We start from the raw sequence: 15,981 nt of genomic DNA, 5'->3' as shown, positions 1-15,981 counted from the left end.
TACACACTCAAAATACCACTATACACGTCTTTCAAGTTTCGAGTGAAGCTAGCTAAATAATAACAAAAAAACAAATGCTGCTAAAGACACATACAGTGAAAGTGGAAATTATATCCTTAGTTTTAACCTAAAACTCATTGTTGCACTCAGGGGCAGCACAAAAGCGACCCCGCTTAAGCTCATTTTTAGTTTTAGTCCCCTCGATTTCCCCCCGAGTTATCAGTTCTGTCGCTAGTTAGCTAACATGAACTAATGGAAGTCTATTAGACGCAACCAACCAACCCGGTAACGTAGAAGATGGCGCTGAACATGTTTTTAAAACTTTAATTTTAAGCACTTTAAAAAAAAAACAGCTTCTAAGAGTTATAACTATGTCAGTTTCACAGCGTTTCATCTCCTTTAATTGTCATGGTTAAAATGTTGAACACCGTCAGTGTTTCTCTATACCTCTGCTATCATTTCTCATGATGAATTATCACTTATCATCACGTAGAAGTCAAAGGCCAAAATGTAAAAGACTTGATTTTAAAGGTAACATTATCTGTATTCACAAACTATGTTTACTGAGCAGGTGTCTAAATCGAATCCGAATGATATAGCCTGTACAGGTACACAGGGCTTGTTTGCAATCATACATTAATGCTGGCATGTGTTGGCTGATAATAGAAACGTGCAGAACCCTTAAAAATATATGCCTGAAGTCACCAAGTTTCACTGCTGTATAAATGGACAGTTAATTGTTTAGTCCCTGTGTGTAAATATGGTTTTTGGGGACCTTTTCTGTAACTTAAATACTCCCAACAGCCTAACCTAGTTGAAGCTGGGATCGGCCTGAGCATCCCACAACCCTAATCCAGACAAGCTCGTCTGATAGTGAATGCATGAATCCAATAGAAGTAGTGGGAAAAGCTCAAATTGCTCCATAGTGTGTGAATGTGTGGATGACTGGATGTGTGAAGCGCTTTGGGGTCCTTAGGGACGAGTAAAGCGCTATATAAATACAGGCCATTTACCATTTACAGTCTTGGAGGGATATTCTGATCTGCTGTTATATACTGGCATATACTGGTGTATACTGGTATATACTGGTGTATACTAGAGATGGACCAATACCACTTTTTTATGTCCGATACCGATATCATAAATTTGGATATCTGCCGATACCGATATGAATCCGATATAGTGTTTTTTAATCAATAAAACTGTTTTTTAAATATCTTGCTGCATTTTGTATAAGTTCATACTCAAGTTTAAAACAACAACTACACTAAAGCTATTCTGTTATACCTGTATGCAAAAAAAATATTTCATAGTTCAGCAATACTGATCAATCTAATAAACTTAGACCTGCATCATCCTCCCTATTCTGGTATTTTAAAGAGTACTTAGCATAAATATTAAGCAACCTAACTAATAGGGTTCCAACTCCCAGCAACAACAAAAATAAAAAAATAGGGAACCACCCCTCACGCTCCACCTCATGATGCTTAATCGACGTAATCAACCTTAATTTGATGCAGTGTGAAAATTTTTTTTCAAGAAATATTAAATAGATTCAACATCTTTCTTCAACAAAATTGCAGACTGCACAGATGGTACCTTCCCAAAGGAAAAAGTACTATAGCTTACTAGGGTATATTAGACTTAACAGTCACTATATACAGTAATGGACTTCTATTCATTTTACATCAAATTTAAACTTTGGGTGTCAGATAATTATTTATTAAAAGCTCGACATTTTAAATGAGAATAAGAAAGAAAAGTATGTCTTTGTGCCCCCTTTTCCCTGTTCATGCCGTATCGGCCCCCCTGGCTAAACTTTGCTAGCTCCGCCCCTGCACAGTTACAGCCATCAGCTACGTAGAAAAAGATCCTCGAGTAGAAAGTAATAATAAATACATTCTAACAACAGCTTATCAAGCTTAAACGTGCTGCTGTTGTTCAGCCGCTGGTTTCCTCTTTCTGGTGCAAAGTGGGCCAAAAACAAACCAGAGAGACAGACTCGTGACAGAAAAGCCGATCAGCTGATCACAGATCAGTTTCATGATTGAAGTAGCAGCAAGAGGAGGCAGTCGCTCCATATATCGCTTGTTAAGGGCATGGCTATGAAACTAACTTTACTTGGAAGGTTTATGAATTCAATAAATCAACTGACCTTAGTACAGGTGTAGAACAACTTTCTGTTTTTTGATCACTTAGTTAATGGAAAATGATTTCAGCAATAAATAAGACTAGTTTAACTGATAAATGAACAGTCAAAGATCTGACAAGGATGCTCTGCTACATTCTAGCAATCCGGTTGTTCAGTCTGACGTCACTAGCCGTGTCTGGGCCTAAACTCCGCTGCAGGTCCATATATCAAACGATCACTGTGGCATTACTGAGAGTTGAAAAACTGTCTAAAGTCTTTCATCTTTAATAAAATGATCAGCGTTCTGCTCTACCAGGTGTAACAATTGAGTTTAACATCCAGTCATCCATGAAAACGGAATTTATGACATTTAACGGAGTTAGAAGTTAGCAGGGAGTTAGCTCGCTAGCTTCTATCTAAATACAATATAGCATGTCCTGACTGCGGGGTTTTGGAAACAAATTCAAACGTACAGCTCTGTTATCACTTCCAACATAAATGAAGACAGAAAACTAAACAGCAGTGACGTTTGTAGGGTTACTGAAGTTGGGCTAGCTGGTATATAATGATGTGCTACGTGACCGCTAGCGACACAGCTATGTTAGCATAATATAAACAAGCTAACTTTTTTTCCACTCAATAAAAGTTAACGTGAGTGTTCTCGGTGGTCAGGAACAAATGTAATCGCATGGCAGGATGCTGTAAAAGGACCAAACTTCAGCCAGGAGAACAACTGAGATAATCCATCCACAATACGAGGTTAGTCATTCATATACTGCTGCATGGGCTGGGCTGTAGTTACATCCTAAGGTTTTAAAAACTGAGCTTAAATAAATGATTAGCGGTAATAAAAGCCGAGGGAGGTCAACAGTGATCACTGACTGTTTTAGGAGCTTTTTGAGATCAAATAGAAGAAAATACAAAACATTAAACATGTTAACAACACAAAAGCCATATTAAACGCAGACTACTTTAGGCCCGGAAGTAGGATTCGTCACGTCATCACTGAACAACCGGATTACTCTTCTGAGCTGCAGTTTGATTTATGGCCTGATTTTTTTTTATGGGTTTTTTTGTCCTCTCAAAGCACACAGACCTCATCAGATCATTTCACTTCTCGTGTTTCTCACCCTCTTACACCAAATGAGTCTGAGCCACAGAATTATGGGAATAATCCTGCAGTGACCAGCCCCTCCCACATCCCTGGGTATCTGGTCTGAGTCAATGTGCCTGACTCTACTGCCATCCCAGGGAAACTATAAGGCTGATTTTTTTCCTCTGGCTGTGCTTAATGACACACAGAGCTCTCACTGCCTGCATCCACCACACATTGGAATGGCTCATTATACAGTTGGATGCAGCCTCCATACAAGACATCTGCACTGACTGAGATCTTCTTTGACTAAGAATAAGAAGAATTTTGTTTTGTCTGCTCCCCGTCTTCTTTTCTTTCAGCTGCTCGATTGAGGGGTCACAATAGCCGCTCATCTGCCTCCATCTGACCACATGCCTAGAAGGCACCTCTGTCACACCAGCCCTCTGCATGTAGTCTTCTCTGAGATCTTACTCTTTTCCTTCTGCCTGGTAGCTTCATATTCAAAATCTTTGGTCCAGTATATGCACTCTCCCTCATCTGCATGTCCCTCTGATTTACTCAGTTCTAATCTTGTCCATCCTGCTCACTCCCAATGAAAACTTTAACATCTTCAGCTCTGCCTCCTGTCATTTTGTCAGTGCCCCCCTCTTCAAACCATACATCATCACTCCTGCTTCTATCCTTCTGTCAGAAATGACTCGTGAAATTCCTCCACCATGCCTGTTCACGCTTCTTCACCTTTTTCTCTGCAGTTTGTCTGCTGACAGTGCCCTTTCATTGTCTGACAGGACTGTTCATTTTTCATTCTAATTGCACCTCATTTCAACACTCTGTATGCAGCAAAGGTACTAATAACCAGTCAGTTCTTTATTTGTATTCCCTTTTCATTTACACTGTCAATGAAGTGACGCAAAGCATTAAGGCTGACCCGTTTCTTCAAGAGAGTCTCTGTCATCCGCACAGGAATAATTACTTTACCGCAGTACTTTTTCAGATTACGTCAACTTGAATTCATTTATGCTACAGTGACATATGATGTGTGACAAGAAAAAAATTCTCAAGGGTGCTCCACACTCACAACCACCTTTGATCACAGGACAAGTGCACAGATCGCCTGAGAAGACGCAACGTTTCCGCAGACAGTCGCTGTCTCACTCGGACTGTTGAAGGTTTGCAAATGATTTGTGTCCAACTAATAAATGTAAACAGATTGCAGAGTCTGTGTCCGTGATCACACACAGAGAACTCAACTCTATTTGTGCCAGCTGAGTTGAGTCCTGGCTATTTTCTTGTACAACAGGAAAACTTGCTGAGGACAAATGGACTTTTTAAATAGGAATCCCTACCTATGTAGACGGCAGAAAACATGTGATTTACCACAGTTAATTACTGTATTATCAAAAACAGATTGCTTGTAATTGACTGCTTGACCCCATTTAATCTCAGACTGTGGAGTGCTCTCTTCTAGGATGACAGTCACAGCTTGAAATCTTTGTTGCTGATGAAAATGGTTCAGCAGCATTCTGAAACTTGCTGAATGAATTCCAGCGAGTCCTGAAGCTGCTGTATAACTTTACCATCATTTCGTGGTTGTTTTCCCTTTGAATTGCCATCAAAATTCAAAAAATTCAACCTATTTAGTAGTATATACTTTCATTCTTTACCAAGTATTAATGTAGCAAACAGGTAGAACTTCACATACAACGTATTTAGTAAACTGGCAAAATGAGGACAATGTATTAGCATTGTAGTGAAATTTTTAGGACTGATTCAAGCAGCTAACGTCTATTAATGCTGATGCTTAACATTTGGTACTGCAGTTGTGTCCGTCTGCATATCTACAAGTATTTGGCAACAAAAAGCATGTTGTGAGGGGTTTTTAACCAACTTCCATGCATGCTGCAACTGCCTGATGCTTGACATGGGCCAAAAGCTGACTGGTGATCGGTGGAGTTTACCAGGAATGGGAGAAAGATTGAAAAACAAAATACCAAAGATCAGGACAGCATCATGAAAAGTGACCGACACCGGCTACAGTGGGCACTTCTCGTTGTTTTTAGCATTTTGTTTCGGTTCTTTGTATCTTATAACGTCTCCGTGCTTGGCTAAGGACCGACAACAGCACAGGCAACAGTAGCCCACAAAAGGTTGTGCATCATATTTCTGACACCTGATGTTCTCTGCATCAGTTGTCAGATGGACACCGTGTCCACGCACCGCCAACGCGCCACCGCCGCTCAACCGTAATTTCCCCTCGACTCTGCAGCCTGTTTGTGGTCTTTAAAAGTTTAGATATATGGATTCAGCTCACTTGTTTTCACCGTGGCTTGACGCCGGCTTGCAGTTACTTGTTTATTTACCCCAAACCAAGAGGAAATCCCAAAGTGCAGGGGCAGACTTTTAAACAGCATTCCGCTTTGTCCAAGCGCCCCGGAACATATTTATCGGCTTTCTGTGCAATAAAGAATCAACAGGCACGGAACAGAGATACACGAATAAGGCAAATGCCGATGTGAGACTGCTCCCCTTTCATAAAAACGAGCATTTAAATATCTTAGAGGCAACACAGCGTTTAAAGGGCAATGGGGTACGGCAACAATATGCAAAATAACCTTTTGTATCACTGAGAGAGGAAAGCAACGGGCTGGACAGCCAAACCCGTACAGCTAGCAGTTCTACGGGACACGAATCGCAGCAAAAGTATGACAACAAATGGGCATAAAGCCATAAAATCACACAGCAACCACGTCATTTCGACAGAAGTTGGCTGCAAACCTGGGAAGAAAAGCCTCGCGGTGGTGTGAATGTCGGCTTGGTGGGGGAAGGGATATGGATGCTGGAGCCAGGCTACGGCGGCCTGTCGGAGCTTCGACCTTCTTCAGCAACAGTCGAAACAAAACCCGGCTGCATTTTCTCCTTTACTGTCCTGAACATATCCATTTTATTTCTCCACCAGCACACTATAGCTGCTCACTTACCGGACGGGTTGACCGCAGCCGGGGTTGCCATGTTTCCTCGGCGGAGAAAAATAACAAAACGGCGGCGATGCAGATGACGCACAATACGGCTCGAAAGCCCCCGTGAGAGACTGTCTCTTCTCCGCGGGATTAGCACGCGAGACTCGGTCTAGCCACCAACTACACATCCGCTAAAGCAGCGGAAAATAATGTGGACTCAAGCCGCTAACAAAGCCTGTCTGTATAAATATATAAAGAGAGAGAGACAGATGGATAGATTTAAAAATATATATATGACGTATCTTTAATGAAAAAAAGTGGTTTTAATAAAATTCAAGATGTCTGAATGGTAACACCGCGAGATTTTCGACTTGCTTGAATAAATTAATGTTCTACAGTGTGGACAGTGTACGTAATGCACGGTGCTGTGGAAGCAGGCATCGGTGGTTTGTAGCGGGCTTGTTTGTTGGGACGCTTGGAGGAATACATTTCCGCCTACGCTTGTTCGCTGCTCTTCCTCTCGGCACCGAGCCGTGCAGTCGTGGACTTATTACAAGATCGTCAGTTGTTAACCTTTGCATTTGTTCTGCCTTAAAATATTATCTGCCATCAAGTATCATTGCAGTATCCGTATCACTGCAGGGTCCTGACTGATGTTCGCGCTATATAATAAAACTGAGCTGAGCTTAACTCCTCATTGGCTTGTACCTTTTATATTAAATCAATCGATTTTGGCAAAACCTGAAACAGTTAAGACACAAGTACAGGCCTTATTTTCCCTCTACGCACAGGATAATGCAATCTTCAACAACTGAAAAGATTTCACACTAATTACTGATAATAATTAAGAAAAATAATTAAGAAAAAGACCACCAACACACACACACAGATATATATGTATATATATCTGTGTGTGTGTGTGTGTATGTATACATACACACACACACACACACACACACACACACACACACACACACACACACACACATACTTGTAACTGGTCAACATTCACATTATTTTCATCTACTAAATTACATTAGTTGAAAATGATTTCATCAGTAAATAATTAGGTCGAGACGATATTTTATTGTGTGAATGAGAGAAGTTGGACAATGTAAACGCCTCAGTCTCAGCAGATCCTCTGATACTATTATGATCTTCAGTCCTTACTTATTTCACTGCTTCTTATCTTAAATGTAAAATATATTGGGAAGGAGTGGTAACATTTCTGCTTTTAAGAAAGTTGATTTAACAGTTATATAACAGTTACACTTAATGACAACTTCTTTTCTGTAATACTAACACAGCAAAGGAAATTACTACAGTAAGCTTTTAGATGAAAATAAAAATAATATGAAAAGCATATGGATAGTAATCAATAATATTGTAAACAAAGGAACTAAAGGATTGGACTATCTAAACAACTTCCAAATGCAAAATACAATAATCAGTGACATAAAAAAATTGCAAATGATTTGAATGATTTTTACTCGCTGTGGGTCCTGGCTTGGCTAAAGTTCATAACATTTGGGAATCACATATATTCTACCATACTGACAATAAATAACATATTCAGTGTTATTGAATGTTATTGTGTAGCTATAGAGACATTCATGCAAAATTTATGCCTTTAAGTGTTTTTCCTTTTGTTGTTTTAGTTATATTTACAAGTTTGAAATAAACAATTCAATTCTATTCTAGGGTCAGAATTTGGCATAACGACATAAAAGCCTGCTTATAACAGTTCAGCCTGATGATTTTGATGTAATGGTGCAAGGGATATTTTCTTGGCACACTTTCCACACCCAATTTAGCAATTTTCAATTTAATATAAACGCCACCTCCTACCCAAGTGCTAATGCGGACCATCATCTCTATCCCAGAGAGTTCCCATCTTTTGGCTGTTTCCAGCAGGAGAGTGTGGCGTAAGATCAAAAAACTCAGATCATCTCTGATTGGATTCTTGAACCTGTCAATGACTTGGCTGCACTCAGATGTCCTCCCCTGGCCAATTCAAGAGAGTTTGGGATTTGGTAGAAGGAGAAATTCATGTGAATGTGTAGCTGACAGTTCTGAAGGAAGTGTGTAATGCTATTGTATGCCAGAGCTTGGATACACAACTCTTATTAGATAAGGTGATGTTTTGTTTGCATCTTTTTATTGTTGATCAAAAGAAAAATATAGATTCAGACAAACATCCCCAGTTCATTTGAAGCAGATTTAACTTTTAGCCTGATTAATGCCTTAAATAATACATCCCCCTTTTCAAAGTGTAAATGCACATCATCAAATGGCGTAATTTCGTTAACCTTTGAAAACATTCTATCAGTTGTAGCATATGACACCAGAGCTTTTGTTGGCAGTTCAGCAAATACAGTGCCATAAATACTTGCTGCATCTGTTAGGTGGACACACATGCAGCTGCACACTGAGAGTGAGAGTGGAGCAGTGGTAGGGTTGTGTGCTGCACTCTGCACTGCTATGCTTATAAGACTCAGATGCAGAGCGGAGATGCAGCAGCCACCAGTAACTCTTCCTCCTGCTCTCTGCCCATCTGCCCCCAACATCATCTTTTCCTCTGCCCTCCCTTTGTACATCCTTTCCATTAACTTGTCATCCTTCCTTGTCTCCTCATCCACTCCTCTGTCCCATTCCCCCGACTCTCAGTCATAGCAGCTCCTCAGTGCAGAGCAGAGCCGTCCTACCTTCAGCAGCTGCAGGATGTGAGGAAAAGCAGGTAAGAAACCCCAACTGTTGTCAGTGCTGTATTTGAGCAGCACTGTGTGAGATGTTTTTTTGTAGAAATTAAGGAAGCAGTGGATTGTAATTGCAATTCTCCAGTCTTATTTCCGTACCTGAGACTAGAACAGATGGGAGAAATAGAAAACAGGGTGTGTGTGTGTGTGTGTGTGTGTGTTGGGGGGGTAGTGAGGGTCTGCCTGTTACACCTGCACCAGCATAGTGTCTATGTCCAAAGAGATTAGGTTAAGTTTGCCTATGCATTTGTCATTTCTGATGAAGTGTGGAATAAGAGAAATACTTAGACAGGTACTCTGGTTAAACTAAAAACTAACCCTTAATTAAGGCTGCATGCAGAAGTCATGAGTGGAGGTCAAAAAACAAAAGAATGGTGTGTATCTGAAATTAAACATTTACACTGATTGATCTTGAAAGGTCCATTTGTCATCCTTCACCTGGTTCAAACTGTAAATGGCCTTTTTCTTGTTACTGGCTATTTGAGAAGTCTTCACCTTCCTTTCCAAAAGGTTGAAAACTGCACACTGTCCTTTTGTAAGTGTTCCAGAATCCATCACCTCCCTGCGTAAACTCTGCTTCCTTCCTGTATCTCTACAGATTTGAAAGTTGACTGCTGTTGATGTTGCGCTGCAGATAGCCTGTTCACACTCCTGGTTTCTGTTCAAAATAAAACTGTGGTTTCTGATTTGGCCCTTTCATGACTTACACTACAAGTCAAAAGCTTGGGCACACCTTCTTATTCATGTTTTTTCTTTATTTTTACCACTTTCTACATTGTAGAAAGATAAATGCCACACAGAGTTCCAGTAGCAGACACATCTCTACATCAGCGGTTCAGAGGAGACTGCGCGAATCAGGCCTTTATGGTAGCTGCTAAGAAACCACGACTACGGAAAAGCAACAAGCGAAAGAGATTTGCTTGAGCCGGGAAACACAAGGAATGGATACTGGACCAGAGGAAATCTGTGCTTTGGTCTGATGAGATCTCGGGTTCCACTCGCCGTGTCGTTGTGCGACACAGAAAAGATGAACAGATGGTCTCTACATGCATGGTTCCCACCGTGAAGAATGGAGGAGAGGGTGTGATGGTGTGGGGGAGCTTTGCTGCTGACACTGTTGGGGATTTATTCAAAATGGAAGGCACACTGAACCAGCATGGCTACCACTGCATCCTGCAGCAACATGCCATCGCATCCAGTTTGCTTTTAGTTGGACCATCTCCATGCTGTGTAAGGGCTATTTGACCAAAAAGGAGAGTGATGAAGTGCTGTGCCAGAATGCCTGGCCTCCACAGTCAGCAGACCTAAACCTAGTTTGGGATGAGATGGGCCACTGAGCGAAGTCAAAAGGGCCAATCTCCGGGAACTCCTTCATGACTGCTGGAAAACTGTTTCATGTGAAGACTTCATGAAGCTTATCAAGAGAATGCCAAGAGTGTGCAAAGCACTGATGAAAGCAAAGGGTTTCTGTTTTGAAGAATCTAAAATATAAATCATGTTTTGAGTTGTTTCACACTTTTTTAATAATAATGGAGTGGATTTATATAGCGCTTTTCAGGACCCCTCAAAGCGCTTTACAATACCACTATTCATTCACTCTCACATCCACACACTGGTGGAGGCAGCTACAGTTGTAGCCACAGCTGCCCTGGGGCAGACTGACAGAAGCGAGGCTGCCATATCGCGCCATCTGCCCCTCTGGCCATCACCAGTAGGTGGTAGGTGAAGCGTCTTGCCCAAGGACACAACGACCGAGACTGTCCGAGCCCGGGCTCGAACCAGCAACCTTCCGGTTACAGAATGAACTGCCAACTCTTGAGCCACAATCGCCCATTTTGTTTACCACATAATGCCATATGTGTTCATTCATAGTTTTGATGCCTTCAGTGAGAATCTACAATGTCAATAGTCATGAAACTAAAGAAAAAACATTTAATGGGAAGGTGTGTCCAAACTTTTAACTGCTAGAGTACATCTCCAGGTTCAGATAAAAATGAGAGCTTGTCCAGGTTTGATCAGTTTAGTGCATTTGAGTTTGTACTAATTAGCTCATTTGATCATGTTGTGCATTAAGCCAGGTTTGGTCTGGTTTTTGGTGGATGCACTAGGTGTTCAAAATAAGGTGTGTTTGTTTTCCATCAGAGATTAGATGTTTGGACGCCTTGAGAACAATGGTTGGTGTTTGCTTAGATGAGCTTTAGTCATTTGGGTTGCATCGTTTCTCTTTCCCACATTCTGGTTGTGTTGTGGTGTCATGGTTAGTGTCAGTTGCCTCTGGACAATTCTACATGTGCACAGGAATTTGTGGGGTTGCCAGCTTGTAGGTTGCTTTACAAACCTACTTGTGTAAAAGGCACATAAAGACTAGGGGTGTAGTGTTAGTTGTGGTTATGCAGATAGTGGAAAACTCTAGTGGTTTTGCTATCTTTGATGTTTTGTGTCATCCTATACCATGGCCTCAGTTGCAGCTTTTGTTGGCTCTCCTTCTTGGATCTTGTTAGAAAATATACCAAGGAACAGCTGTTGAAAATAGCTGGACACTATGAACTGACGTTAAGGTTATGGTCTTCAAGACAAAGGTTATTAAAGTTGTAGCTGAGAACATAGTTTGGGTTTAGAGCCAGTAGTTGCTCCTCTGGTGACTACAAGGCTTAATTTTGAGCAGCAGGAGCTGCTTTTGATGCAGGGACAGTGTGGCCAGGATGGCCTGTAAATGGTAAATGGCCTGTATTTATATAGCGCTTTACTAGTCCCTAAGGACCCCAAAGCGCTTTACATATCCAGTCATCCACCCATTCACACACTGGTGATGGCAGCTACATTGTAGCCACAGCCACCCTGGGGCGCACTGACAGAGGCGAGGCTGCCGGACACTGGCGCCACCGTCCTGATACGTTTCATATCAGGACGAACTTGTGTCTCATGCCTATGTTTGATTTGGTCTTTATTTGAGCAGGTGGCTAATTTGAGGCAGTGGGTGAATTCAAAACAAACTTTGTTGCTCAATGGTTTATTTACTGAGAAAGCTCAGGCTGGTCACTTTGCATTAAGCACAGAGGGTAGCTTGAACTAAAGTCTGAGTTAATGTTACAGACATCCAGCCACCACTTTCAGTCCTGGCAAGCTAATGTGGAATTTGATGATGATTTGTTGGCTAATTTTAATCAGTAGTGTTCTGCTGCAAATGCTTTTGAAAGGCCTTTTGATTTATTTGTCTTATAGTAATTTAAGAACTGAATATCAGAGCACAAAATTACTAATGTTCTTGAAACAGCAGCTTTAGCTGATGACAAAATATTGACCCACAAGAGTCATGCTAGGGATGTACACCCCCATTGTGACAGGAGAAACCTTAATAGTTGGCATTGTGATAGAATTCCAACTAATAGTGCATTGAAAGCTCTGCAGGCTGTGTATGATTCAGTTGCACAGTCGATAACTTTTTTCATTTAAAAAACAACAACAGCAACTTCATGAGCACAGAGCAAAGTTTAGAGAGCTTAGCCCTGGTGATCTCCCGTTCCAGATACGATTTATGAATCTTTACTCTACCGTATGTTATACAGGCAAGTCTATATCATTGGTTAAAGAAAGGCAACCCAATTGTGCCATGTAAATGTTGATGTTATACCTGTGGTGCATCTGGGACTGCTAAGATGTATATAGGGAACTCTTTTGTACTCTTTTTTCCTGCTCTTTGGTGGAAAACAGTTTGGACTTTGCGTGTTGGGTGTAATACATTTGTCAGTAACACAGTAATCTAATGCTTAACGTACTCAATTACTTTTATGATAAGTAATGAGTAATGTGTAATGCATTATTTTTCTTGAGTAATGACCCCAACACCTGGCTGTGGCAGATCATAACTCACAAGATGCAAGGGTTTAGATGACCTTATTATATATGGTTGCCTGAAAATTGTGGAACTACAGAATCTAGATGTGTTTGTTAGACATTTGCCTGCATCCAAATGTATTTTAGGATTTACAGATCTTTCATAGGGGACACACAATCCCACACGCAGCTGCTGGAGCATGGCAGTGATGTCAGGGATGCTGTAGTGATCCAATTTGGCAATGATGATCTGGCATCATTTCTAAGTTTACATTTCTTCAGTATTGAACAGCAGACATTAACATTTCTTGTTGGAGGTCATTTAAAAAAGAATAAACCCCGACCCCCAGGGGTCGTTTGGTACCGGACCGCGAGATTTGAGGCTTGGGTGTGAAATTTATGGTTTTCAGGGTTTTTATCGATTTTTATCATTATTTTTTTTAATCGTTTTTATCGTTAACGGGGTTTCCTGGGTCTTTTCCCATGTGGTATGAATAAATCTGCTTCTTTTCTTTTTGGTACCGGTACTGGTTTTATTTTGTTGTATTTATCTGCGACACCTTAAAGGCTGGTCTGTGAAAATATTGTCAGAAATAAACCGGTCCGTGGGGCAAAAAACGTTGGGGACTGCTGAGTATCTATAATACATAAACATCTCCATAAATATTCAAATAAATACATATAAAGGGAATGGATGCAAATTACATACAGATACAGATAAATGAGTAAATAAGAATTATGTATGGTATTAAGGGTGTGTGTGTGTTTGGGGGGGGGCATGATGTTGAAAGAGCTTTTAGTGAATTCAGTGTTCAGAGCAGAGATGTGCAAAGCAGTCGGTATTGGTATTTGTTGAGGGGGGGAAGTATCAAAATAGGCGTAAAGATCCAGTTTTTTTGTGTTACAGTTCTAATTAACATTAGTGTAAGTATTCTTTAGTAGTGGTGCCGGTGGGGGGGATTGGTGCTTATGGGGGGGTTGGCAGACAGTACCAGGAATAAGATGCTTTAAGTGCATGTGATTATGCATAACAGATGTTGACAGATGTTTGACATAACTGCCTCTGCTGATCTGACTTTTGCACACATTACATAACAGTTTGGTTTCATCTGCAGCACTGAGTGTAAAATGCTTCCACACAAGTTGATCAAATTGTTTTGGCTGGTGCAGGACCAAGAGGTGGCTCAGCAGCAGCAGCACTCTTTTCTGTTTGGTTGACCAACTCCATGTGGGGAGTTTCAGCTAAGTTAATGAGTGACGGAAAGCTCTGCTACTAGCCTATATCTTGCTGTCTGCAAAAGACAGAGTAACATATATGTACCATATAACTCCCACAGGTGCATACAGTTCGACACAACAGAAGCATTGTTTTATCCTTTTAAACCGAACTTTAACGTTACTCTGTCAACAGCCTATTGTCTAAATCCGGTCCTTTTTTGCGCCACGGACAATATTTTTACGGACCGGACTTTAAATACAACAAAATAAAACGAGTATCGGTACCAAAAATAAATAAATAAAAATATGTATTCATAACACATGGGAAAAGACACAGGGAAACTGAGGTAACGATAAAAACGAATAAAACCCTATAAACCATAAATTTCACAACCGAACCTTATCACTCACGGCCCGGTACCGGTCCACGGCCCGGGGGTTGGGGACCGCTGGTCTAAATTACTAACAGAGCTACGTAAACAGAGCGAACATGAGAGCACTGCAGACGTCAATAATGCAGCGTAATGGAATCATCTCCCGATCCTCGCTAAAGTTACAAACTGCCTCCGGAACCCAGTTAAGGTCCAAAAAATCTATTCAACAAACATAGTGATGCAGTTCAGTTCAGTCTTGTCTGCGTGGAGCAGCCTGTGTCATTCACCTTTTACATGCACTGCGGTCTAATAAGGACACTCAGCTTTTTGATATAAAGTTTTTCTTGTTCCCGAACACAAATATTTTTAAAAATATTTATTCAAAATAAGTATTCGTAAAAAAACACGATATTCGTGCTCATCCGAATCCACCCCTAGTTCAGAGTTTTTATAGCCTGAGTAGGCAAGTGTGTGTGACCCGTGGAGGGCCAGAGGCACCAAAATGAATGAATTAAATATGCCACGAAGTAATTAATTATATGTTTAATTAATTAATTAAATTATTGCAGAGAGTAATTAACACCACCCAAAAAGTCATTGGCTGCCCTCTGCCAGATCCTCCTGTCTCAGAAAAATCAGGGCCATCACAGGTGACCCCTTGCACCCCGCCCACCTGCTGCCCTCTGGTCTGCTCCTCAAGTCAGTCAGGTCCCACACCTCCAGACTCACTCACAGCTTCTTCCTCTGGGCCATTCAGACTGTTAACAAACACTATCACCCCACACCACACCCCTACCCACCCACCTCACCAATCTGAGCTATGGTCTCAGTAACCCTCATCACTCAGGCCTCTCACATATGGACTCTATATTCACACCACGTCCTTACTTCTTCCAAGCACTTTGCTGTCCATTGTGTGCCTTTCTCTTGTTTTGCATATATTCACAGCGGTGTGGAACACCCATAAGCTTGTTGTACATGTAAACAGGAAACATAATGAGATGCAGACATGATAACACGAGCTTGACAACATAGGACACACAGACATGAAACATGAGAGATTAAGACCCGCAGACCTAACATGACAAACAGACGAGAAACACACTGTAGATATATTCAGAGGGAAAAGGGAACATGAGACATGGACATAACGAAGTACAAAAAGAACATGATGGCTGGGGGAAAATACACATAGTAGATGGAATGGGTCATGGGGGGGGCAAGAGGAGGAGACGGTGGACAAAGACATTATTGAAACACATGAAGGGAGACTTAGACACAAGGGGTCTAATAAACAAAGAACTAGAACTGGGAAACAGGAGCTTAAGATGACTAAGTGAACTTAAACATAATCCATAAACATCAAAGTATATTAAAACTCAAAGTCTTGTGCTGAATGTCTTACTACCTTTTGTGGTTTTTAATGTCCATTTCATGTTGATTATTTCAGTGGCTGGATTGGCTTCCAGGAGGATAAGCCTGAAGCCATGCGAGGTCCATGGTGGTGGTCCTTCTCCACCCCCCCTTTGTTTTACAGTACCTGGGTGTAACGTTGGTGAGTTTGTATGTGCTCCTTTTTTCTTCTTCTTTTTGTCCTGAGCAACTGGTGAGTCCA

General features: G+C 41.2%; 1 protein-coding gene across 5 annotated transcripts in view; it reads right to left on the bottom strand.

Moving 5' to 3' along the window:
• Positions 1 to 6,476, bottom strand: part of arnt2 (aryl-hydrocarbon receptor nuclear translocator 2) — a 66,793-nt gene extending 60,317 nt beyond the window's left edge. For 4 of the 5 annotated variants that reach the window (XM_026184348.1, XM_026184431.1, XM_026184593.1 and 1 more), the window contains exon 1: positions 6,206 to 6,476. In XM_026184348.1, the coding sequence (XP_026040133.1) occupies positions 6,206 to 6,236 (31 nt within the window). In that variant the 5' untranslated portion in view covers positions 6,237 to 6,476. Of the gene's footprint in view, positions 1 to 6,002; positions 6,184 to 6,205 lie in introns of those variants that run through there. The other variant, XM_026184504.1, reaches the window with a different exon arrangement.
• Positions 6,477 to 15,981: the final 9,505 nt, after the last annotated feature.

The sequence above is a fragment of the Astatotilapia calliptera genome, chromosome 1 (genome assembly GCF_900246225.1).
Source record: "Astatotilapia calliptera chromosome 1, fAstCal1.2, whole genome shotgun sequence".
In the NCBI taxonomy this organism is placed as follows: Eukaryota; Metazoa; Chordata; class Actinopteri; order Cichliformes; family Cichlidae; genus Astatotilapia; species Astatotilapia calliptera.
The sequence above is the reverse complement of the archived record's forward strand: the minus strand, read 5'-3'. Positions and strand labels throughout refer to the sequence as shown.